This window comes from Sinocyclocheilus grahami, unplaced genomic scaffold (assembly GCF_001515645.1).
Source record: "Sinocyclocheilus grahami isolate Dianchi unplaced genomic scaffold, SAMN03320097.WGS_v1.1 scaffold564.1, whole genome shotgun sequence".
Taxonomy (NCBI): Eukaryota; Metazoa; Chordata; class Actinopteri; order Cypriniformes; family Cyprinidae; genus Sinocyclocheilus; species Sinocyclocheilus grahami.
Window position 1 is genome coordinate 485256 of NW_015505743.1, and position 27595 is coordinate 512850.

At 38.6% G+C, this 27595-nt stretch overlaps 2 protein-coding genes across 3 annotated transcripts; both read left to right on the forward strand.

Moving 5' to 3' along the window:
• The first annotated feature begins 2122 nt into the window (after window positions 1-2122).
• On the forward strand, window positions 2123-15281 carry LOC107556315 (kelch-like protein 12). Of its 2 annotated transcripts, none has more exons than XM_016239390.1 (12): window positions 2123-2310; window positions 3136-3374; window positions 5591-5744; window positions 8009-8226; window positions 9062-9211; window positions 11664-11778; window positions 11951-12057; window positions 12243-12438; window positions 12679-12837; window positions 13056-13154; window positions 13761-13947; window positions 14068-15281. In XM_016239390.1, exons 2-12 carry the CDS (start codon window positions 3192-3194, stop codon window positions 14192-14194), a joined length of 1695 nt encoding a protein of 564 aa, XP_016094876.1. In that variant the 5' UTR covers window positions 2123-2310; window positions 3136-3191; the 3' UTR covers window positions 14195-15281. The 2 variants fall into 2 exon arrangements, with proteins under 2 accessions (XP_016094876.1, XP_016094877.1); XM_016239391.1 differs by having other exon boundaries at window positions 2123-2303.
• Window positions 15282-15778: 497 nt separating this feature from the next.
• Window positions 15779-27014, forward strand: LOC107556319 (tubulin alpha-8 chain). The gene is made up of 5 exons (XM_016239392.1): window positions 15779-15925; window positions 21946-22168; window positions 22402-22550; window positions 25636-26316; window positions 26398-27014. The coding sequence occupies exons 1-5, from the start codon at window positions 15923-15925 to the stop codon at window positions 26689-26691; spliced, it is 1350 nt and encodes a 449-aa protein (XP_016094878.1). The 5' UTR covers window positions 15779-15922; the 3' UTR covers window positions 26692-27014.
• The last annotated feature ends 581 nt before the right edge of the window (window positions 27015-27595 follow it).

Below are 27595 nucleotides of genomic sequence, written 5' to 3' on the forward strand. Positions count from 1 at the left end.
TTGGGGGGGGGGGGGACCCGGGAAACCCCCAATTACTCAGTTTGTGAAAATGTTAAATACAGTCAGAAAATGTTACAAATATTTGTTAAATGCAGTTTCATTTATCATATGTTCTCATATTGTTTTATTTTTAATGTGTTTTGTAAAGTCGTCATTTTGTTATAATCCTATTTTGATATCTCTACAGTTACTATTCACTTTTCATAGTGTGATTTTTGTTGAATTGTAGGCCTATTAATAAAATAGGGTAAGTTTGATCCTCAAACTTCATTGTAATTATTAATTATGATATTAATATATGGAAACCACAACAGTTAAAAAATAAAAACATACACATATTGTCCCCGGTTTTCATTTCAGAAATCTGGTCACCTTACCTTAAGAAGTCTTAAAATATCTTGAATAACGTTTTGCTAATAAAAGGCATTAAAAAGTCTTAAATTCAGATTCTTAAATATTTTGGTCACATAACCGCTAAAATATCTCAAGTCTGATGGACACTGTTTTACAATCATTGGACTGACCGAAGATTCCTCCTAGCCCACCTCCCGTAGTTACTGTGGCATCAGACAGAATACAGGTCGAGCTGCTTTCTTTGTGTATAATGTTCTCAATAATAATAAATGTAGGTCGAGCTACAGCTGACCATCAGCCTTCTAGCTAGTTTAAAGTGTTGTTTTTTTTTACTTGCCCGACCGAACAAACATCCTGATTAAAACTTGCTTGTGTAACGCGGTGTGTACGGAACAAATAGGGATAGCTCACCACAAAGTGCTTAAAGAAGTCAGTGAAAGAGGAGGAAGTGTCATGGTTTGGGGGATGTTTTCTTCTGCAGGAGTTGGGCCTCTTATACAGCTACATGGCAAAGTGGATGCAAATGTTTATCAGAGGCAACATGCGGTTCCTTCCCTGCATTCATCGCCCAATCAGCCAGCAATTTTCATGCAGGACAATGCCACACTGCAACACGGGTTAAGCAGTTCCTTGAAGTTGAAAACAAAAGTTCAGCCCAGAGTCCTGAGCTAAACCTGACTGAAAATCTCTGGAAATCCTTGATGACAAAGTTATAGCTAAGAAACCCACTACAGTCACCAAAGAGTGGACCAAGATCACACCAGAGCAGTGTGAGAGACTAGTGATGTCTTGCTGCCGCAGATGTGCTGAAGTCATTCACAACAAGGGCCTGTACATTTTTGACCGCTGTAACCTTCAGACATTTTAGTTGTAATTTTTCTTTGTGCTACTGTCATTGCTGTTCTCTAATTTTGATCATGGTGTTTTACACAAAATAAAGGGTTTTTGTTGAAGTGCTTTGGTTATTTTGTAAAACACTCTTCTACTAGCATGATATAGCCACTCTTCTACTAGCATGATTTTGAACCTTGAAGATTACATTATTTCTGAAAAATATCAAGTGTTCTTAAGTTGTTCTTTAATTTTGATCTCCACTGTGAGTGTGTGTTTGTATAAATGTATATAAATATATTTTAGTTTTAGTATTTCAACTAATTTCCGTTTTCCGCTACATTTCTGATTTTTTTCTGAGGTTTTCCTTCTAATATGTATCACAATACCTACAAGGTAGTACACAGATCTAACACGATTGTCGTTTAGGCCTAACTTGAACTACAATCATGACAGATTTTAGTCATGACACAGGTCTGGTTGTCAAAAGATTGCATGACTACATTTCACTTGAAATTATTATACAAACAGAGCTGTTCAGTTTGTAGTCCGAAAATGGAAAAAGACCGTGAAAGTGTTTAGGTCTGTGGTTAACATTACTTCAAGCAACGGTAATATATCAAACATGAATTTTAAAGCTACTGTGTTTAATAAAAACATAACTTGCTAACAAATTGCAATATAAAGACTGCAACTGATGTCCAGTTCTTAAAGCATTTACAATTCACACCCTTGGGGTAGTTGTAGTTATTCACGCATAGTTTTATTTTATTTATTTACTTGCTGTCGAGTTGTTTTATAAAAAAGTACATTTTATAGCGGTTTTATCATAACACTTTTTTTCTAAATTAAATGATTAAGTAAAGTCCTGAGTCTGTTATTTAAGATGACGCGCGAGCACGGGGTTCGCAGTGCGCACGCGCGCGCGCTGGTGACGTCGCAGTGTTTTGCTGAGGATGCGCGCACACGTGAGCTCTGCTCTTTTCATTGCTGGAGTAAAATTAATTCAGTTCACACCTGCGAGGGTCTCCCTGTGAGGGGTGCCAGCAGATGTCCAGATAGACCGCCGTGTGCTGTCATCCAGTCCTGGTCCGTTTCTGTTCTGCTGTGGATCGGCTGTACGTTGTGAGTTCAAACTGAGATGTTTATGTGTGGGTTAGCATACGGTTTCAGTTAGCTTTAGCATGTAGCCTCATCTCACCTCTGTGAGGCTTAAACTCTCACCTGATTTACACCAACACGTTTCGATTAAGTTATACTAATACAATTATATGAAATACGAAGAAGTGATTCCTGTTTCCCGTCTACAGTAATACACGGGTGTAGTGCCCAACACAGCCTACAGGTAGACCTGTTCTAAAGCATATTATTGTTTATGTATCTGCATTCACTCTTTTTAGAAAGGTACTGAAAAAGTTTATATTTCCAAAAGGATAGGAATTTAGCTGTTTCATTGAGAAACTATCATTTTACTGTTTTTGCAGTTGTCGTTAAGGTTCAGCTTCTTTCTGTGATTTCTTTGGAAGGTCTTTTTGGTTAATGCATTTTAAAAAGAACATTCTCATCAAATGATAATGTACAGCTGTAAACTTTTAAGCTACAATACAGATGCAGATATGGACAAATATTGTCTGATATTAAAGGAATAGTCCACACGAAAATGAAAATTCTGCCATCATTTACTTGCCTCCATGTCGTTAAAAACCCGAATGACTTTTTTTTCTTCTGTTGAACATAAAAGTAGATGTTTTAAAGAATATTGGTAACCAAACAGTTTCAGTTCCCATCGATTTTCATCAGATGGGTAAAAAATACAATGGAAGTCAAAGGGAACAGAAACGTAAAACTCAAACTCAAAATATCGTCTTTTATGTTTAACTGAAGAAAGAATGTCTTATGTGTAATATTCGGGATCAGCTGTGTTGCTCACTGATTGGTTGTGTCCTACAGAAATCATCATCCTGCAGTGCCTGAGGTTTTGTCACTCCACCCCACCCCCTGTCGTCATGGCGCCCAAGGACATCATGACCAATTCGCATGCCAAATCCATCTTGAATGCCATGAACGCCCTGAGAAAAAGCAACACGCTGTGCGACATCACTCTGAGGGTGGAGGGCACAGATTTTCCGGCCCACCGCATTGTGTTGGCGGCCTGCAGTGATTATTTCTGTGCCATGTTCACCAGTGAGGTAACAAATACCCTCTGTATGCATGCACACTCATCTCTTACATGTTACACAAATCACTGTGGTCTTAACTGAAGCAGTCTGTTCACCAATTATTAAAAAACTATAATGAGCTAAATTAATGTCAACAAATTACACTGTCATTGTCACTGTCACTGGTTCTTGATATGGCAGTTAGCAGACAAGCTTCAACATGTTGAGCTGTTGTGATTATTCAGTTATTTATGTTCGAATATGGCTCATGATCTTGCTTTTCTTGCTTCTCATCATTTCCTGTCTTATTTTCTATTCTGTATCCAAAAAATTAGATTAAAAAAAAATCTAACTTTGTTGCAGTTCTGCTCCTTTACAGTAGGAGGTGCAGGCAGTCTCTTTATTGTCAGACATGTTGAAGTTGATACTAGAGAGAACACAACACATGTTGTCAAGCTACATGCAGACTGATTGATGAAAATGTTGTCACTCATCTCTGGTACAATGTAAGAAAAGTAGTGTTATAGGAATATATATATTATATAATGGTAATAGTAGTGGCCTGTAATAAATTATTGCAGAAAATAAGCTCTGAGAGTTTATTTTTCTTCAGGCTGGAATACACTACATGACTTTTAAAATCTGAACAGATTTTAAACAATATAAAAACAATATAAGGATACATTTGATATTAAACTGTTTTATTATTTCATAACTTTTCCTGTTCCTTCCTTTTCTTGTGTTCTTAAAATATCAAACATGGCTCAAAATGTTTGATGTCCTACAGTTGGATTGACGCATAGTCTGAAGCTAAAAAAAAATCAAAAATTTTCTGTGAAGTCTGTCAACTCAAATCTGCAGAGTGGCTCCGACTTTGGGCATCTGGCGTCAACTTCTCTAGACTGTAAATCTGGGCAAAAGTTGTGTAGTGTATTCTAGGGCTGTCAAAATGACTGAAACTAAATTTGAATTTTCTACTTAAATATGATCAAAATTCGAATTTAAAAGGCATAATTTCAGTTTTGGCTTCTCTCCTGAGGCCACAAGAGGGCGCATTGAGCTAAATATTATGCACGTTTCTTCAAAGCGTAATAAAATAACACGACTATCTTTGAAAAAAGTGCATAATTTTTTAAATAATGTTTCTAAACCATATGTAATTAATAAAGTTGCTTAAACAATTAGAAAAAAAACAGCACCATGCATGTATGTATAGTTTAATACAAAGGACCGAAAACCAATCACAAAGAGTAGGCTACTTTCTTCATTTAAAAACATGATGCAGTGGGATGGGGAAAAACCGCCATAACGTCTTTAGACATGTTTTTTAAAAGTTGAACTTGCGTTAATTTTACATGGCTTTCTAAACATGCCGCTCTCTGCGAGACCTGAGTGCAACGCTGATAGATGTCCCTCTAGAAAATGTGATAAATATGCGTTCTCTGTGAACGGCTTGGTTTCAGTTTTGACGTAAACAACATCTCCACACTGATGCTCTTGTTTTCCGCAATATATGAATGAACAACGTAGCATCTAGTGGGTTCAACTGGATAGGCTAACAAAAGCATTCAAATGCAATCAATGACACATACATCGTCATCGCATCTCGTGCGCCACTGATAAGGCTGCTTGACGGCTGACGCAGACCTTAAATTCGAATGCAACGTTTTTGCATTCAAATGTGGATTTTTTAATTTTTATTCAACGAATATTCGAAATTCGACAAATTTGACAGCCCTAGTGTAAAAATCCTCACAACTAAACACAACTTTTATGAATTTTAAAGCCTAAATGCAATCGGCAATAGATAAAGCTAAGCATAGGCTATAAATGAACTACACCACTCGCATAACTCTTTTGGTCTTTATAGAAACATTGGATCTACTTTATATTAAGTGTCTTTAACTACTATGTACTTACTTTTCAATTAATTATTTGATACTATCCTCTTATACATGTTTTTATGTGTTTTGCAATTAATTGTAACTTACAGTTCATTATTTTATTATTATGTACATAGTATTTAAAGACACCTAATATAAAGTGGGACTGAAACATTTTCAATGAAAGTTTGATTTAGAATAGTTTGCGAGAGTATGATCATAAACACAGTGAGACTGGAAAAGCAGACTAGTGAGTAGATGAGAACTGGAAGTGCTAAAATGTTAACTTGCTTCCATGTTTTGGCCTACAAAAATATGTCACGTTAAATATGTTTGTGTCATCATTTTCTTGTTGCTCTATAGCTTGCTGAAAAAGGGAAGTCCTTTGTGGACATTCAGGGCCTCACAGCGTCCACCATGGAGATCCTGTTGGATTTTGTTTACACAGAGACGGTGCTGGTTACAGTAGAAAACGTTCAGGAGCTGCTGCCCGCTGCCTGTCTCCTGCAGCTCAAAGGTACAAACACACAAACCAGCTCAGCTCATGTTGTTGATTCTTTGTTATGGGATTTTAATATTACCAAACCCTTGTGATTATTTGTACAACTTTATGGTTTTCTTATATACATTGGAAGTAAATATCAAGATCAGCACATCTGAATAATGCACATGATAAAGCCTTTTCACTTAAGGGGACTGTGGATTATTTCAGATGTATCTGGTCGCCTTTTTTGCCATCTTACCAGACTGAACTAAAGAAACTAGAGCTTGGCCGGGTAGATGCATAACCTGGAAAATATTTAATGCTGTTATGTATGCACACTATCCTGGGGGTGGGGTGTTTGTACATTTTTATTTTATTATTAATATTAGTTTTTTTATTTATGCAATTTTTATATGTTATGAGAAAGTATGGTCTTTTTAGCAAACATTAACAGACAACAGTTAAGTTAATGTACAGTCAGCAGTTAAGTTTGTCTTATTTTGAACTTGACAGTCAAGTTTTTTTCAAATTGTTGCACTGCTTTTTTTTTCTGGGAACATGATACTTTTTTCAAGATTCTTTGTTGAATAGAACATTCAAAGAACAGCATTTATATGAAAGATTTTTTTGTAACAATGTAAAAGTATTTACTTTACTTTTTAAACAATTTAACAAGTCCTTGCTGAATAGTTAATTTCTTTTCTAAAAAACGTAATGAAATCTTTTCAGTTGTATAGTATCCTTCTCCGAATACATCCAATTTAGCTAAAAACTCACTGTAGATGTGTGGGATAAAAAAAGACTGAAAGCTATGGTTTTAAACAGAAATCGGAAAAATATTTTTTTGAAACATTTAAAAATAAAAATAACACGAATCACATTCAGTCACTTGCTTTTGGTGTGCAACCAGTCATACCCACTTCTCAGGATTAGAGTTTCATTTAATAATTTTGTGTCTCCTATTATGTTTACAATATAATTATGTAACCACTGTCCAACTTTGAGATTGGAAGCTTTTAGCCTTCTAACGAACATTGGCTACGTTTACATGCAACCAAATAATCCGTTTGTAATCAGATTGACGGCTCAATTGGACTGAAAAGACTTCATGTAAACACCTTAATTGATCCAATTGAGCTTGATCGGAGTGAAATTTCGATCGGATTGAAGGGGGTGGTTTATTCCTTTTCTAATACGATTGAGAGTGCATGTAAACACTCGATCAGATTGAACACCGAAACTGAAAGGACTGCGCATGTGCAATGATGCAGAAATAGCGTAATGACGTATGACGCGCGGTACGAGCGGTTCTTCCTTTTGAATAAAGTGTTGTATAAATGCGTGTCCTGTCATTATAAAACTCTCCTTTCACTCGGCAACTGTGAAGTGGAGCAGGACAGCCTCCCACCAGTCCTTGTTTTGGAGACTCATCCACAGGCAACCCGTTTTGGGCACGGGGAGGGGCATTTTTACTGTGTGATAAATAACTTGACATAAACGCGCACATCAACCCGATCACTATTCTTTAGCGTTTGTGTAGACACTACATTTATATTCATCAATCGGAATGAATTCAGTCTAATTGAACCAAAAATTGTGCATGTAAACGTACCCATTGGGTCCTTGGAATTAAAATGTAAAACAACACATCCCAGATACTTTTAAGATCGGGCACTTCTACCAAATTGAGCAACATGACAAGTAGAGCAATTGTACATTGTCTGAAATGGGAGAGTCTTTTCAGGGATCAACAAAATCTCTTTTGAACTCAAACTAGAGGACGTTTCTGACAAAGGTCGTGACAAAAAACCCAAAAGCCCTGTGACAAATTCTGAAAGCTTTTTTGAAAGTACTTCATCCTGAAAGTAAAACATTTATGTTTGGTACAAACAAAAAGTAGCTTGGCACCTAGTTAACACCTTCCCTTCTGTCAAGAATGACGGTGGCAGCATCAGGCTTCTAGGTTGCTTTGAGCAGAAGGAAATGGTAGTTGCCATTAAGAGCTGTATAACTAGCCAAATCCCTCAGGCAAATCCATTCTAGTCAGAGATCGGCATTAAAACGAAGACTCATTTCCGGGCACACTAAATTACCAATGGAATAAAAGACTGTTCTTAAATCAAAGCAGGTTTGTCTGCCACACATAATATATCTGCAATATAAATATCTGACTTTGGTTTTCATATCTGCTTAATGAATTTTCTTGATTTGCTAATATACCTGATGTGGATTTAGATGTAATTCTGCTGTATTTAATGCAGATAAGCCAGTCTGATGTTTGTGTTTGTTCTCCACAGGTGTGAAGAGAGCTTGCTGTGATTTCCTTAACAGTCAGTTGGATCCATCAAACTGTCTGGGAATCAGAGACTTTGCAGAAACTCACAACTGTCTGGACTTGATGCAGGCAGCTGAACTGTTCTCACAGAAACATTTTGCTGAGGTGGTGCAACAGGAAGAGTTTATGCTGCTCAGTCAGAGTGAGGTGGAAAAACTCATCAAGTGTGATGAGATCCAGGTGAGTTTGTCTGCATTGACCTTCTCTGCTCTCTTTCAGTCCATGCCTTCAAGTGCATTGGGAAACTTGTACCTTTGTTGGGCATTCATTATTACAACATGCAAGTCAGAAACATACAGAAGTAGTCTAAACAAAACAAAATAATTACATTTTAAAACCCAAATAAAAGCATCTGAATTCAAAATGATGGAAAGGATTAATTTCTGTCACTTATTTATACATGGTTTCAAAACAAAATATTTTTGTTACATAACACAAATTGTGATTAAAGGGGCCAAATGATGTTGCGGTTTAAGGTAAAAAAAACATATTATTTTCCACATAATGTACATTATTGTTGCTCCTCTATGCCCCGCCTTTCTGTAACGCGAGGCCGATTTTTACAAAGCTCATCGTTCTGAAAAGCGAGGTGTACGCTGATTGGCCAGCTATCCAGTGTGTTGTGATTGGCTGAATACCTCAAGCATGTGATGGAAATGTTACATATTTGGCCACAAGTTTGAAATGGTATTTCTTTTGTGTTTTTGATACTTTTAGCCACTTTCAGTAATGAAGAAAATGCAAAAAAACACAAGTGCAGACTTGTAACCCTGCTTTTTTGTCTGGTTTTATACACATGGACTTTCTCAAACAAAGACATCTGCCTTTTGTATTGCTACATTCCTGTCTCTCACCACCGTCCATTTATTCTAAAGGTGTAATTACAGTGTTTGGACTTACATTTATGGTTATTTGGAGAAGACACAGATCTAAAACCATGAAAATTAAAAGCAACAAATAAAGTTAGTTTTGCTACAGGGGTTTGTGCCTGAACAAATCTGTGTTATGTGTGTAGGTTGACTCAGAGGAGCCTGTATTCGAGGCAGTTCTGAACTGGGTGAAGCACAACAGAAAAGAGAGAGAGCCATACCTACCCGATCTGCTGGAGTATGTGCGCATGCCGCTGCTCACTCCACGATACATCACTGATGTCATTGATATAGAGGTCAGATTCTGCTAATCAAATACATGCTGACTGCATGAATGTACAGGATGCTGCAGTTAGAAGCAAAGATGTTTAATGTTCATGGTGTCGACGTCCCCACCAGTGTATTTGAATAGAATTTATTCAAAAGAATAGCCCCTTGACATGTAACATCTCATTTGAAGGGGTCATATTGCGTTGCTAAAAAGAACATTATGTTGTGTATTTGGTGTAATGCAATGTGTTTATGCGGTTTAAGGTTAAAAAACACATTATTTTCCACATGATGTACATTATTGTTGCGCCGCCTTTCTGAAACACGTTGATTTTTACAAAGCTCATCGTTCTGAAAAGCGAGGTGTACTCTGATTGGCCAGCTATCCAGTGTGTTGTGATTGGCTGAATACCTCAAGCGTGTGACGGAAATGTTACGCCCCTCACATACTGTTAATGCCGTGTCCCGGCGCGATGAGACAACACCAATAAAACCCATTACAAACGAGGCATTTGTTGCATCCAGTGGGGACATAATTACTGATTATAATGACTTATACTGTCTTTTTACGCGTTGCGTTGCGTATCGCGCCACATAAACATGAAACCATGTCTGCATTTGTGATCGAAGAAACGGCAAACAACAAGCGCCACTCTACACTGCTCAAAACTCACGTTTGAATCGTCAGTGGCAAATTCTTTAAATATAAAAAACTTGTTTACAGACTGTCAGAAGCGCCAGACTGTTCTTGCAAAGTTGGAACTGCCCCACTTTACAGAAACAGCCTTTGTGCACAGACGCATTGTAGGCTACTCTGCAGGTTCAGGAAACAGTCCTCCATAAAATGCGCTGCACATATCTGAATATTTGGGTTGAACTGTTCTGGAACAGTGTTGTAAATACAACTTAACCACTGATTTCTAGTTGTGTCCTCTTTTGGAAGGCCAAACAAAGTAGTTTCACTTTCACAACGAAACACACAGCTTCTCCACGACATGGCGGTGGCGGCAACAATACTACAGCGAGAATCAAAGTTATACCTTCCTCCTTTGTGTGAACATTTGGGCGGTGTTATGCAAAGCTTCCCACACAGTGACGTAGACATGTGGGGGCATGTTTAAACGAGGTGTTTTAGGAGGGCGTGGACGAGTCTTAACTTTTATAAAAAAATATCTCTTTGGGTTTGAAACTTTAGGCTTTGCAACTTTAGGGATCTTATATATGTACGAACAGCTTGTAACACTCCAAAGAGAAAGAAAAACTTGAAATCGCATCATATGACCCCTTTAACAATATAATCAATCTGGAGCATTTTTTAAATTAAAGATTAAAGAAAACTTTAAAGGGGTCATATGATGCGATTTAAATTTTTCCTTTCTCTTTGGAGTGTTACAAGCTCTTCTGGCCAATCACAGCACACCTTGCTTTTCAGAACGATGAGCTTTGTAAAAATCAACGAGTTTCAGAAAGGCGGGGCATAGAGGAGAAACAATAATGTACAGTATGTGGTAAATAATGTGTTTTTTTAACCTTAAACCGCATAAACACATTTCATTACACCAAATACACAAAATAATGTTCTTTTTAGCAACATCACATGACCCCTTTAAATGAATCAACATTATCAAGAGGCCATCGTCAAAAGTAATATTCAAGTCAAAAGGAAAAGAACAACCTCATGTGCCAAACATCATTCAACAAGACTTCTTATTCATTATAAGCATATTGAGTTAAAATCAGATTAAGAATTCTGAATTTGAAACAAATCAGAATTATTGATGTAAATAACAGTGTCATCGGCATAAAGATGTACAGAACAATTTAGGCATATTTTAGGTAAATTAGAAGTTAATAAAAATAGAAAAAAAGGGTAGAACCTTGAGAAACGCCTTAAACCAAACCAAAAAGAAGAGCATTTTTAGTTAAACCAAGAGAGTACAATTTATCAAGAAGGTGATGATTGACCATATCAAAAGCCTTTGAAATGTCGATGAAAAAGGCACCTGTGGAATCATTCGTGAATTTTAAAAGAGCAGTTGTAGTAGAAAAGTTAGGTCTGAAACCAGACTGAAATAGAAAGAGAATACTTAATGAGTTAATATACAATGAAAATTGATTAAAAATAAGTTTCTCAAAAAACTTTGTAAAAGAACAAATAATAGAAATTGGACGATAGTTATTTACATCAGATAAGTATCACAAAAAAGGAGTAACTCTTGCACATTTCCATATAGAGGGAACAGAACAAGTAGACAGAGACAAATTAAATAAATCAGCAAGAGGATACATTAATAATTGGGCAGCAGATTTAACAAATTTAGCTTTCAATCCATCAGAACCAGCACTACTATTGTATAGTGTGTTTATTTTGTGTGCATTATTGCATGATATTTGCGCATTGTATTGAGTGTTGTTTATTTTGTGTGCGTTATTGCATGATATTTGTACATTGTATTGAGTGCTGCATCTATTTTTTAGCCATTGATACGCTGCAGTCTGCCTTGTCGAGATTTGGTGGATGAAGCAAAGAAGTTTCACCTCCGGCCAGAGTTACGCAGCGAGATGCAGAGTCCTCGAACCCAAGCAAGACTCGGTCTGATGCCTCTGTGTGTTTTCAGTATTTAGGCCTCAAATTGATCCTCAGTGTATATATAAATCATTGTCAGTTCACTCTTTTGCTGAATTAGTTTTGTGTGTCTTAACATGTTCATGATCTTCTTGTGAAGCCTTGTATAACTACATTTTGACATTGGAATGTGTTTTAGGTGCCAAAGAGGTTCTCTTGGTAATTGGAGGATTTGGCAGCCAGCAATCACCCATTGACGTTGTTGAGAAGTATGATCCAAAATCCAGAGAGTGGAGCTTTCTTCCTGTAAGTTATATGTTGTCCATTGATTAAAAACATTTGCCCAATGTCAGTGAGCAACGGTGCCACCGAAGCAAACAGCATGTCTGTCTATAGTATATTTTTTAAGATGTTAATGTGATAAAGTGTAATGAATTTTGACAAAAATTTGACCAGCAGTTTTATTTGTCTCAAAATATTTTATGTTCCAGAACATTGCAAGGAAGCGACGTTATGTTGCCACCGTTGCCCTGAATGATCGCGTCTATGTTATCGGTGGGTACGATGGCCGATCACGCTTGAGTTCAGTTGAGTGTTTAGACTACACAGCAGATGAAGATGGAGTCTGGTACTCTGTCGCCACAATGAATGTACGCCGAGGCCTTGCAGGAGCTACAACTCTCGGAGGTATCTATTCAGAATGATGACATGATGCTTGTTTTCACACATTTGTAGAGTTCTAGTTGTAGGTTTGGTGGATGTACAGCAAGATGATTTTCTTCAAACAATGTTCTTTGTCTACATCGTCTGAAGCACTCCTCTTTTGCAAGTCGGTTGAGCAAACCAGCTTTGTGTCAATCAAAATATTGGTATTTTCAGAACTAGTCATGCTTAGACTGATTTCCCCCCCCCCCCCCCCTTTCACAGATATGATCTATGTTGCGGGGGGATTTGATGGTAGTAGACGTCACACCAGCATGGAGCGTTATGACCCTAATATTGACCAGTGGAGCATGCTGGGAGATATGCAGACTGCAAGGGAGGGAGCAGGACTTGTTGTAGCCAGTGGACTCATTTACTGTTTAGGTAATGTTTTGTTTGTTGTAGAAGGTAAATGAATATGACTGGAAGTCTGTGGCGATTACTTTTGGTCGTCTTGTGCTGAGAATCCAGAAATACAGTTGCTCATAACTAGCATTCATAATAGCAGGAACTCTGAAGGGATTGGCACAGACATGTTCAGATGACATGTAAACATTTTGCTTTTCAGACAATGTAAACATTGTATTTTGTTGTGGATTCAGGTGGTTATGATGGTCTGAACATCCTGAATTCTGTAGAGCGGTATGACCCTCACACGGGACACTGGACCAGCGTCACTCCCATGGCCAACAAACGCTCAGGTACTCTCACATGAGAAGAGAGCCTTTTTAACATGTTAAAGGGATAGTTCACACAAAAATTTAAATTCATCACTTCTCATCAGAGCTTACGCTTCGCCTACGTCATCTGCTGGAACGCCACTCTAGCGGAAACTAGAGATTATGGTTTATAAACTTAAATATGTATATTTTTACACAAATGCATTGCTTCGCTTCAGAAGGCCTTTATTAGAAGAAAGTCATATACATCTAGGATGGCTTGAGGGTGAGTAAATCATGGGGTAATTTTAATTTTTTTTTGGCAAACTATCCCTTTAACACTATCATATTCTATAACAGGTGCTAAGAAGTGTTTAAATGAATAGAAACATTTCTACATATGGCATGTTGTATACACTATCGTTCAAACTTTTGGGGTCGGTAAGAATTATGTTTTTGAAAGAAGTCTCTTATGCTCACCAAGGCTGGATTTATTTGATCAAAAACACAATAAAAATAATATTGTAAAAAGATGTACGGAAGAGACAATAAATAAAATTTTGCCCTTTATAAACTTTTTTTTATTATTAGTTTGAGATCAAACAATAATTTGAAGATCTCCACTGCTGTGACCGCTTTCATCTACAGGGGCTGGTGTGGCTTTGTTGAATGATCACATATATGTTGTCGGAGGGTTTGACGGCACGGCCCACCTGTCTTCTGTAGAGGTGTACAACATCCGCACAGACTATTGGACCTCTGTGGCCAATATGACCACACCACGCTGCTACGTAGGAGCCACGGTCCTGAGGGGCCGCCTTTATGCCATTGCAGGGTAAGATGTCAATATAGCATGGTAGACTCTTCTCTATTGGGTCTTTGTCTTGGTTACTACCAGAAAATAAATGAATGACTTAATTTTTTGCTTTGATACTGCCCCGTGTTCTTTCTGCAGATATGACGGGAACTCACTGCTCAGCAGCATTGAATGTTATGACCCCGTGATTGACAGCTGGGAGGTGGTGACTTCAATGGCAACACAACGCTGTGACGCAGGAGTTTGTGTGCTCAGAGAAAAATGAGAAGAGATTTAATTCTGACATAGTGGCACTTTTTATATCTGGACGTTGGAATCTGCACTCCACTGCTCAGCGGAGCATCAGATCCCATTACCAGCCTTTTTATGACTCTTTCCTCTTTTTGCATTTAAGTTTTGTTGCCGTCTGATCTCAGTCCTTGTTTTCCCTTAATGAGGGATAAAACACTAACTTTATGATACTGTCAACGTGTGTTTCGCCACCATGTTTTTGTCCTCTTCATACAAACTCTGTGATCTTTGGTTCCCTGTGAGATTCACTCAGTTGGGTCCTTTAAAGTGCAATATAATAATTTACTGGTGTTGAAATGTCTCGGAGAAGAGACAAGTATGTGTATGCCTTACTGCCCAAGTGACTGAATCCTTCCTGAAGAAGTGAACATTTCCGGATTCTTTAGGATGTGACAACAGAGGTGCTTTGTGTAATCTGTGTCAATCCTGTCTTTGACGTCCGTTTTGACAAAGTCATCATCATCTCTGGTTGCTGGGGCTCCTCTCATTGACTTGACCCTTTATATATGTGCCTGAAGCACCAGAGATTTTTCCATCATCGTGTATAGAACCATCAGTAAGAAATTGTGAAGCCAGTGTGCTGGTGTTTTAAGTGTGGTTAGTAGTGTGAATCTGAATGCACGGGTGAATTTAGCTGTGCTCTCTCAGTGAAACTGTGTCGTTAAATATTGGAAACCGACCCATTTATATGAATGAAGGATGACTTGCATGGTGGATGTTCTGCAGTATATCATTGATGTGGTATGCAGTTTTAATAGTGTGACTCCATGATAAAGACAATAAAGGAAAAGTCTGTTTATCATGTAACACAATTGAGGTTTCACGTCATCGGCTTACCAGTGAGAAGATTTTTTTCATACAGCATTTAAAGACCCATCAAAATAGTTTGACTTTTTTCTTTTTCTTTTTTGTGCTTATGACTTATTTCCTATTAAAAGGGAAATTTGGGGTGGTATGTATTTAATGCTGTCTTCAAGTGCACCTGGACAACTCATACCATTCAAGAAAGGTAACATGGAAGTAGTGTAAATAAAGCAAACAAATTATTTTGTGAACCATAAAACCCAAAAAACTACTGATTTCAGAATTATTAAAAATAATAATTTCTATGATTTGTTTATACATGGTATCACTGCCCTTTTTTACTTTAAGCGAACCATAAAAGTTGGGTGACTAACTTTCTCTGCTCATTATACTCGCTGAACAAAGATTGTAAATCTTTTGGCGACGATAGTTTCTTTGTTGTCCTGTATATAATGTTCGAGAACTTTTGTGAAGAAAAGCTGTCGAACAAAAGAAATATCCGAGGCATTTCAGAGGAAATTTGAACTTTCCAAGGACACCTCCCCCTTTCGTGAAGAAGGAAAAGGAAATGGCGGAGACATGGCAAAACTTTCGCTCTCGAGAACGGTTAGAAGTGTTGCAATACTTTCAAATCTAAAGATGAGCGTTTGCTTGCACCAATCGTACGGCGAGGAGGGCGCTGATGCTGCCGCTGGCCAATCGCGCTCTGCAGCGGGCGGTGTGAGAGCGCACGCGGTTATATAGACTGAACCGCGCACTTTTGTCCTCTCATTGCTGTGTTGGCGGAGACACGTTACGCGTCGGCAGTCAACGGAGCTCAAAAACGACTTTTGGCGATTTTGCACCGAATTACTTTAACGTTTTCTTAAAAACTTGAACCCACGAAGCCTAAGTCAAAATGGTAAGTGCGATTCTAGTCTTTAAAATATGAATACTTAACAGCTTTAATAATAAAAAGTCAAACGTGGTCTTTCCCACCAAAACAACGAGTTATTTTTGAAGTTGCACTTTAACTGTCTTTAATTTAGTAGTTGTGTGGCTGTAGTTGAAACCTCTTAAAGGGCCAGTTGACTTAAATGTAATGGTTCTGTCATTCAGTATGACTTTCGCTCTTCCGTGCACCACAAAAAGACATTTTGTAAAGACGTTCAAAACGATGCGACTGAAGCTGCCAAACCTGTAAAAATCTTACAGACTTAAAACAACATGAGGGTGATTTAGGTTTTGGATGACCTATCCCTTTAAGACCTCGAGGCTACAAAAGTTACTTTAGGCACATTATCAATCAACTTTACATAACTGCAAATGTCGTTTTATCTTCTAATCTCTTCCGTGTATTCGTTTTAACGTCAAATATTTCGTGTGCGCTATGCAGGAAGTATGACGCACTTTGAAAGCGAGTTTTTTTTCTTCCCCGGCCGATGTGTATGGTTGGATCGTAATCTGATCAAACTCAGACGCTGGCGTGAGGAATTCGTGGAATCCCACCGCAGAGGCCACTCGCGCGCGCGGTCCGGTAAAGAGCGCGAGGCTGGGGGATGGGAGTCTGCTGACTGGTTTTCCCCCAACTTCTACAGACTTTTACCCCTCAAGATACACTTGGAGCGGTTATTCATTTAAAGTACCGTACAGTTTCTCGTTTTGGTCGTTGCTTTGATGTTGGCGAGTGAATAATAATTCTCTTGTTCCTCTATTGCGCCATAGTTCAGGTTACTGGCTCCTTCCTGTCGCCCATTTTGCGATACAGCCCGAGAGATCAGAGAACGCGGACTCTGAGTCACTTTACTACTTTTAACCTTAACCTGAAAGATCTTGTGCTTGTTTCACAAACATTCTTCTTTGAATGTGCTTGAGATACCAGCTTTTCACCTTGAGACTTTTGAGGATAGTTCACCCAATATTGAGAATTCTGTCCGTTGTTGTTCAAAGTTGACAGCTTTAGTCATCTTGCAAGTAATTGAATCCTTTCCCCCCTCTATATAAATGAAGTGAATGGTGACTGAATTTGTCAATCTAACATCTCCTTTTTTGTTCCACTAAAGAAAGTCACACCGGTTTGGAACATTTCTGAAGCATTATTTTAACACAAGGGAAATGCATTATGCAAATGATTTTTTTTGAGAGATTCAGGAAGTACGTATATACCGGATATTAGTCTTCAGATCAGACCAAATAATGATTAATTCAATCACTAAAATGCAAGAATGTCCTCTTTTCCAGGTTTGGTTTCTTAGTGCAGTTTGGTCTGACCTTTCAACTCCACTTAGTAATTGAACTGATTATACAGTAGTTTCAAGTTCAGCTGCATGAGGAAGTTGTGAGTTAAAGGTACAATATGTAAGATTTTGTAATAAAATATCAAAAAAATGATAATTAAATAAATAAGTAAATCCAGAGAAATTCCAGTTTTAAATAACGACTGGTCCATGGTCATTGTCTCCTATCAATGATGGAATATCCGCGCTATCCTCGGTTTCAGCTTATGAATACTATGGCAACACACATGGAGAAATGCGGAAGTGTTAGGTTAATTCATTTGAAAAACTATCAAGTGTGCGTATTTGTACATTTTTGGTGGGTTATGCTGATGATGTTGCACTTTGTACTTCAGTACGTTAACCGTTTTTATCAAGTCTGGTGAGCAAACCTATGGTAATGTAATTAAATACAGTATGTGCTGCACAAAAACATTTAGCCGTACTTGCAAATACGGTGCATTCGTTCGTTTTACACGCTTAAAAATGCACATCATTAACCCGCCAAATCAAGACAAATAGTCCCATATCTGTTAAAGGCTAATATAGAATCAAATTCCATGTTTTTTGCAGATAATCAATTACGATGACCTAAAATACTGTTATCAAATGTACAGGTAAGTTAATTAAAAAAAAAAAGTAATACATTACCTCGTCCGAGAAAATTATTTGTGAAGTCTCCCATCGTTCCATGCGCCGTCATCGAGCTTCGCCCCTGTTATTGTTTTGAAAATGTGACCTCTAGTGGTGAAAACTTACCTAGGGGTGTGACGACACACTTGTCCCCTGAGACGAGACTGGGTTCACGAGAACGAGAAGAGATTTTTAGACTTTTTTTTTTGTTTGTTTTTTTGTTTTTTTTTAAAGAAATCCTCAATGATGAAGGATAGGTGAAAATAGTCTTTTATTCAACTGAAAAACACAAAATGCAAAAAAAAAAAAAAGTAGGTGCATTTTAAAATCAACTTGTACTTTATGAAATTAAACATCTATTTTAATAAATTGTATGCAGTAATAAACAACATGTAAACACTGCAAAAAAAATTGCCACAAACTCAACTGACAAGTAATCGCAGAAAAATTCTAAATGGTATAAATTTAAAATAAACGACAAATATCCCTTTAAAGTGGAAGTGAAGCAGTCAGTCAAGTTTACATTTAGTAAACTGATTTCCACTTTAATAAAAAAAAAAAATCTATAAACGATTAATGTATCAATTTTAAAAGAATAAAGCAGTGGTTGCCAAACTGGGGGGGTTTTTTTTGGTTGCAAGGCTGAGGGATAGTTAGGGCCCTATGAAATCCGTTTATTTTTTTCATAAATTCAGTTTTCCATTTTAATTTCTCGACTCCTTTTTAATAGTTAAAATAACATTTTATTAATTAAAAAGCATGTCTAATTAATTAAAATCATTAAACTTATACATTTTCACATTGATTTATTAAAAGTTTAACAAAAATCACATGTTTAGGGCCCTATGAAATGTTTTATTTTTTTCTCACCATATTATTTATTGTTACCAAATTCTGTGTTTTAGCATGTTTTTTTTTTTCTTAAAGTACCCTTATGAATTTTTTTCGCCCTCAGAAATTCTGTGTTGTGTATTTACATTTTTCTGGTTATCGAAGGCATAAAATATTAATTTAATTTCTTTTAATTATTGAAAATTAAGCAAACAAGATTTTTGGGCAATCAAAGGAGATTTACTATTAAAATTAAAACATGGAAGAAATGTTTTGTGTGATTATTCCTTGAAAAATGTGTTTCATTTTAGTAGTAGTAGTAGGTTATGTACATTCTACTGATAAATAGTTGTAGGCACAATGTCTTCAAATAAAACCAGACTTTTATTTTGACGGGTTGCCGTGAATACCTTAACAGTTCTGTGTATGAGATATGACGCTAGATTTACTAAAATCAAACGCTAAAATGCTCATGAAGTGACTCTTAGAGCAGTTCTGGAAATGTTGTTTGTGTGTTTACATCCTCATTTAGTGAGACGGCAGACGCTGAAATCTCCGCGAGTGTCACGCGCTCTTCAGTGTGTGTGTAGTAAATGAAACTGCACGTCTGTGCCATTCATTAACAGAGACAGGCAGAACATGCAGGATTCAAATTTAAATCGACTTTTGCTGCTTAATATTTACAGATACTAGTCCATATCATGATTTGATTTAAGTGTAATGACCTACTTTTGATTAATTCATTCAAATTGACAAATTCTGCGTTAAACTGTGAATTCTGTTTTTATGACTGGATAAAGACTACACTGTGTAATTTTCCCGCTTATGCGGCCACTTGCCTGATGTAACATAAAATATCTTACATACCACCATTTGTGAACGAGCCAGTGTAATGCAAATATAGCTGAAAGGTCTGCGTGAGGATATTGTCACGTTCTCGCGAGATCTCGTACCACGTCAACATTTTTAAAGGGGTCATATGATGCTGCTAAAAAGAACATTATTTGGTGTAATGTTTATGCGGTTTAAGGTTCAAAAAACACATTATTTTCCACATACTGTACATTATTGTTTACATACAAAGCTCATCGGTCTGAAAAGCGAGTTGTGCTCTGATTGGCCAACTATCCAGTGCGTTGTGATTGGCCGAATACCTCAAGCATGTGACTGAAATGTTACGCCCCTTACCATACTGTGATGCCCTGTCCGGCCGGAGCGACGAGACAAAAACATGAAAACCCATTATAAACGAGGCATTTGTTGCATCCAGTGGGGACATAATTACGGATTATAATGACTTATACTGTCTTTTTAACTAAATATAAAACTATGTCTGCATTTGTGATCGAAGAAATGACAAACAACAAGTGCTACTCTACACTGCCCAAAACTCGTGTTTGAATCATCAGTGGCAAATTCTTTAAATATAAAAAAATTTTTTTTACTTCCAGTCCGTGAGTCAAAACGGCTGGTATTGTAGTCTACTCTACCAGGATCAGGAAACAGTCCTCCATAAAATGTGTTGCACACATCTGAATATTTGGGTTAAAGTGTGCAGTTCTGGAAATGTTGTTTGTGTGTTTACATCCTCATTTAGTGAGACGGCAGACGCTGAAATCTCCGCGAGTGTCACGCGCTCTTCAGTGTGTGTGTAGTAAATGAAACTGCACGTCTGTGCCATTCATTAACAGAGACAGGCAGAACATGCAGGATTCAAATTTAAATCGACTTTTGCTGCTTAATATTTACAGATACTAGTCCATATCATGATTTGATTTAAGTGTAATGACCTACTTTTGATTAATTCATTCAAATTGACAAATTCTGCGTTAAACTGTGAATTCTGTTTTTATGACTGGATAAAGACTACACTGTGTAATTTTCCCGCTTATGCGGCCACTTGCCTGATGTAACATAAAATATCTTACATACCACCATTTGTGAACGAGCCAGTGTAATGCAAATATAGCTGAAAGGTCTGCGTGAGGATATTGTCACGTTCTCGCGAGATCTCGTACCACGTCAACATTTTTAAAGGGGTCATATGATGCTGCTAAAAAGAACATTATTTGGTGTAATGTTTATGCGGTTTAAGGTTCAAAAAACACATTATTTTCCACATACTGTACATTATTGTTTACATACAAAGCTCATCGGTCTGAAAAGCGAGTTGTGCTCTGATTGGCCAACTATCCAGTGCGTTGTGATTGGCCGAATACCTCAAGCATGTGACTGAAATGTTACGCCCCTTACCATACTGTGATGCCCTGTCCGGCCGGAGCGACGAGACAAAAACATGAAAACCCATTATAAACGAGGCATTTGTTGCATCCAGTGGGGACATAATTACGGATTATAATGACTTATACTGTCTTTTTAACTAAATATAAAACTATGTCTGCATTTGTGATCGAAGAAATGACAAACAACAAGTGCTACTCTACACTGCCCAAAACTCGTGTTTGAATCATCAGTGGCAAATTCTTTAAATATAAAAAAAAATTTTTTACTTCCAGTCCGTGAGTCAAAACGGCTGGTATTGTAGTCTACTCTACCAGGATCAGGAAACAGTCCTCCATAAAATGTGTTGCACACATCTGAATATTTGGGTTAAAGTGTTCTGGAACAGTGTTGTAAATACAACTTAACCACTGATTTCTAGTCGTGTCCTCTTTCGGAAGGCCGAACAAAGTAGTTTCGCTTTCACAACGAAACGCACAGCGCCTTCACGACATAGCGGCGGTGGCTACAACAATACTACAGCGAGAATAAGTTACGCTGCCTTTGCATGAACATTTGGGCAGCGTTATGCAAATCTTCCCACATCGTGACGTAGACATGTGGAGGCATGTTAGAACGAGCCGTTTTAGGAAGGCATGGTTGACTCGTAACTTTTATCAAAAATATCTCTTTGGATTTGAGACTTTACATATCATCTTTATGCACCAAGAGCTTGTAACACTCCAAAGAGAAAGGAAAATTGAAATTGAATCATATGACCCCTTTAAATTTATTAGCTGCCTGGCAAAAGTGTAACGTTTGGGTCACAAACATTTTACATCAGGTTTTAAAGAAAAATAAATACTTAAAAAAAACCTTCAACATTGAGAAAGTCTAGCCGTGATGTACTGAGATGACTGAGTTTGTGCCTGGAGCTTGCAGTTGGTTGGCAGCCATTTAAAGCCTCTTTTTCTTTGTGCAGCGTGAGTGTATCTCCATCCATGTGGGCCAGGCCGGAGTACAGATTGGCAATGCATGCTGGGAGTTGTATTGCCTGGAGCATGGCATCCAGCCTGATGGCAATATGCCGAGTGGTAAGACCATTGGTAAAAGAGACGACTCCTTCAGCACTTTCTTCAGTGAGACTGGCTCTGGGAAGCATGTGCCACGATCTGTGTTTGTGGATCTGGAGCCTTCAGTCATTGGTGAGGGTTTTTTTTTATTGTTGGTTTAATAAATTATTACAATTGAACTATCAATCATCATAAAACTAAGCTTGTAGCAAATCAGTGTTTTATGACACCTGAAATGTTGAAATTAATGTGTGCATTATGTCCAACATCCAGAGTGCAGTAGTTTCAAAAAGTGTAAATGGCTGGTTTTATATTTTAAAGAGTTGGATATCAAAAATAAATGTAAAATGTATCTTATGTTTCAGATGAGGTGAGGACTGGAACCTACAGACAGCTGTTTCACCCGGAGCAGCTCATCTCTGGGAAAGAAGATGCAGCCAACAATTACGCCCGTGGCCATTACACCGTTGGCAAGGAAATTATTGATATAGTGCTGGAGCGTGTCCGGAAACTGGTATGAATTATGATTGAGCTACAGAGAAATGCAAAGTAGGGACGCACTAAGACTATAAAAGTATTCATGTTATGGCCATTATAAGTTTTTCTCAAATTCATTAAAAGTAACAAACAAATAAAATGAATCTTTTAAAATGCTACTAGTGATTTTTGGCTGTCACAACGTCATGTACAGTATAAAAAAATATATATATTTTGATCTTCACTAATACATTTAATTTTGTTAATTTTAATATTTATATTTTAAAGAGTAATTAAGTTAAGTGCCTGAAAATAGTCCCCAGCTAGGTAACTTCTAATGGAAGGAACGCTCCCTGTGCAAGCAGGTGGTCACGTTGGTTATGTTGGCAGAAGTTAGCCTATTTTCAGGCGCTGCGTAATATTGCACCTGCTGCACCCATGGTACGGCAGCAAAGTTCCTTGATTATTTCGCCGGAATGAGAGTATAGTTCCTAGCCATATCGGCCTAGAAAATCGCAACTTTTAATTTCCTGTCGGTCTTAGTACACGATGTAACTACAGAAGAGTGAAGTTTTAAATAGGAAAAATATCGAAACTCTGGTCATTTGAGTGAGATACTAACGGTCTAACGAGATGCTAATCAGATTCAATGATCTATGCTAAGCTGCAGCTAAAAGTGCTACCGCCAGACCCGGAGATTGGCTGAATGGATTCGAAAACGGTAAAACTCGACTGTTTAACTCTAGGGGAGTTGGAAAATGAGCCCATTTTCAAAAATAGTTGAGTGTTCCTTAAAAACAAATCAGTCTCACTAGGCAAGCCGTTTTGGCCGGGCCACGGGGTTGATTTGACCGCACAGCATTGCCATAGTTTCCGCCCTCAGCGATTGTACACTGTCCTCCATTTTCTCCGCGCTCGAGCAGCTGTAACATCTGAGCTGCTGAGGACGCAGTGGATTACTTTCATTTTAAGGTAATGCGCCTCAATCTACATAAATACATTTGTCTGCACAAATCATTTCACTCCGGACTGCTTTGTGCATGTCATGTCGTTCTAGTGCTTAGCGTTTTAACCGTGTTTGTGTGTACGTTACTGAAGCATTTTAAAGGTGCAATAGGTGATTGTCTTAAACATATTTTGTTATTCTGGTTGAAAGTCTCTTCACATCCTGATAACAATCATTAAGTTAAGTGGTCTAAATATATATATATATATATATATTATTATTTATTTATTTATTTTTTTCATTCTGTGGAAGGCGTAGGACCAAGAAATGTTCGTCCAATCAAAACGCTCAGTCCGAGCATTTTAATTGGCTTTCCTACCAGCCTGTCAACATATGTATTTGCATACCTCTGCGCACCCTGTTTGCGCAGACAGGATACGTTATCAGCGCATTCACGTATGCTGTGCCGACGGAGAGAAAATGGCAGACAAACATCAACAACCTGACCTTCCATACTACTAACTGTACTATAAAGTTCTCACTGGTGAATGACACATGATGTATTGTAGTAATGTTGTCTCTGGTCGTCTGGTGTGCATATGCGTTCAGGCCAGGGGGCGTGGCTTTGGACTGCGATTGCCATCTAAAGTTAGCATTTTTTCAGAGATCTCCTACTGCACCTTTTAATTGATCAGCGGCATGCTTGTAAGATTAGTTTGTGCTGTCCATTCTGTAGCACGGTTGCGCGGCGCAACCTCTGTAACATTGCGCCATTTCGTCCCACTTTCAGTGTATTTGGCTTCCTATATGTACGGCTGAACATCGGTTCTCTTGCTCTGTCATGTTGCTTCTACCGGCTATAGAAAGGTGTTAAACTAAGCAGAGAGTCGTATACCCGACGCCCTCTTCTGGAGATGGGGCGGGAATATGCAGCTCATTTGCATTTAAAATAACACCAAAACCGCTTTTATTTGTTTATTTATTTTTGACACGCCCCAAAAGTGACATTTTCCAGATGTTATAATAAATGATCTGTGGGGTATTTTGGGCTGAAACTTCAGACACATTCTGGGGACACCCAAGAACAATATTACATCTTGTAAAAAGGGGCATAATAGGTGCCCTTTAACTTCGCTGCAGAGTTACTCTCACGGGACACTGCACTTATTCGCAATCACAAAAGTACATTATTTGCATGTGCTTTAAATCCTTGCCGGTTAAACGTTTCATTTAACGTGCTGTTCTGAAGTGTGCTTTTTCTGAACACATAAGGGCCTTTCGTACCGCAGGAACCTTTTCATAGTACCAGAACTAATTGTGGAACTACCCACTTTTCGGCATGTTCGCACCGCCGGAACTGGGTGCGATTTTAGTAGCGGACTGCCTTTTTCAAGAACCAAATTAGCTCCTACTCCGGAGCAGGGTCTAACCAGCACAACTGGTACTAATCGTGACGTAAGTAGACATTGATTGGCCAAAAGCGTACGAAAACGCCCTCACCCTCCATGATTTAAAATGCTGTGTAAACATGCTGTAAGCATGTCAACTTATTTCTCAAGTATGGAGAACAGCGATAGATGGACGGAAGCTGAAGTGCAGGCACTTGTAGCAAATGTAGCACTGCCAGTTGTCGTTGGAGATTCTTAGTCCTCCTTTCCGGTCTTTCAATCGCTTTACGTATACGTCGACTTTCCATGTCCATTATTGTGAAACCCGCGAGACACAACAAACACACAGCACCGATTACAGCGTCCTCCATCCTCCTGTTGTTAATGTTGTTCTTTGTTTCTGTTGTTGAACGCCGCGCATAAATGACGTCGCTGTCGACCGGCTTACGTCACTTCTTAGTACACACTGTCGGTGCGAATGCAACCCTGTAAATAGTACTGGGAAATAGTTCGCGCAAAATCGTCCCAGTACTTTAGTACCGTACATTTAGTTCTGGAACTAAAGCGGCGCGAAAGGGCCGATACACCCGCAGCGCGTGCACTAAAAAGCCTGTCAAACAGCGCCTGATTACTGAAGTAAATATCTTTTGTGCTAATATTGTCAAAACATTTAAAATGCATTTAAAATTATTTTGTTCCACAAAATTTAGTTTCTAAATTGAAATTGTGCTGTTTAGACCAATACATCTGATTACATGAGTTTTTTTGTTTGTTTGTTTGTTTTCTAGACAGACCAGTGCACCGGTCTCCAGGGTTTCCTTATTTTCCACAGTTTTGGTGGAGGCACTGGCTCTGGTTTCACATCCCTGCTGATGGAGCGTCTCTCAGTTGACTACGGCAAGAAGTCCAAGCTCGAGTTTGCCATCTATCCCGCTCCTCAGGTCTCCACCGCTGTGGTTGAGCCATACAACTCGATCCTAACCACCCACACCACCCTAGAGCACTCTGACTGTGCCTTCATGGTAGATAACGAGGCCATCTACGACATCTGCCGCAGAAATCTCGACATCGAGCGTCCCTCCTACACCAACCTCAACCGTCTCATCGGCCAGATCGTGTCCTCCATCACTGCTTCCCTGCGCTTTGATGGTGCCCTCAATGTCGATCTGACCGAGTTCCAGACCAACTTGGTGCCATATCCCAGAATCCACTTCCCCCTGGTCACATACTCCCCCATCATCTCTGCTGAAAAGGCTTATCATGAGCAGCTGTCTGTGTCTGAGATCACCAGTGCCTGCTTTGAGCCATCTAATCAGATGGTGAAGTGTGACCCCCGGCATGGGAAGTACATGGCCTGCTGTATGCTGTATCGTGGTGATGTCGTACCCAAAGATGTGAATGCCGCTATTGCCAACATTAAGACCAAACGCTCCATACAGTTTGTGGACTGGTGCCCAACTGGATTCAAGGTGGGAGAGATTGACAAGACAATATTTTAAATGTTCTTTCTTCAAACTTCATTAAACTTAGTGTCTCCTCTTTCTCAACAGGTTGGCATCAATTACCAGCCACCTACAGTGGTCCCTGGTGGAGACTTGGCCAAAGTACAGAGAGCTGTGTGCATGCTGAGCAACACCACGGCTATTGCCGAGGCCTGGGCCCGTCTGGACCACAAGTTCGATCTGATGTATGCCAAGCGTGCCTTCGTTCACTGGTATGTCGGAGAAGGAATGGAAGAGGGAGAGTTCTCAGAGGCCAGAGAGGATCTTGCCGCACTGGAGAAAGATTATGAGGAGGTTGGCACTGAGTCTGTGGAGGATGAAGAGGAGGGTGAGGAGTATTAAAGATGTTTTAAGAGGCTGATCTGACACCAGTTTACAGTCCGAAGAGAAACTGGTCCTACTTCAGCACTTATAGCAGTATTTGCCTCTCCATTGTCAAGCTGCCTTATGAATGCCCAATGATGGGGAACAAAGCCCTGATGTGTGTTTATAAATGTTCTGTTGCGTTTCGTTCTTTTCTATACCTCTATTCTGTCTGATTTCAAAGAAACGAGTTGCCCAAGGCATTTCTGTCTGAACACTTTTTGTAAACTGTCTTTGTCTCTCACACATGCTGTAAGTGACCTGATAACGTTTCAAAATAAACTTGTCAAATGTCTATTGAATTTGTATGTTTTTGATTCCCAAAAATGCATGAATTAGTGATGTGACGCTTTAGCCTTTATGATGCTTTACGTGCCCCCTTGTCAACAAGCTTGGGCCCCCTAAATTTGGAATCCTATCACACCAAACAATTTTGGGTGAAATGTGCAGTTTGTCCTGTAAACTATATATATATATATATATATATATATACACACAAGAAAAACATCACCAGCTGCTAAGTTCACATCTGTTTGCTGGCTGGCACCGAGCCAGAGAGACGAGACGTCCTCACTGCAGAACACAAGATCCAGGGGGCGAGGTTAGATCCAGATCCAACTCCTCCCACCTTACATATACCTAAACCTACCTGTCTCCACCCCCTGATCCCTAAACCCACCCATCTCCATCTTTGTTCTGCAGTGAGGGGCTAATGCACGTTTTAAAGCACTGCTCATTATAACCAATCCCATACGATTCTGTTGAGCTTATGAATGCAAGGACCAATCAGGCCTTTAGATGAGTCACCGCTGAAACGCGCTGTTTAGTCACTGCGCGCGCTGACTGAATTCTCTCATCAGAAACAACTATATCTATATATCTA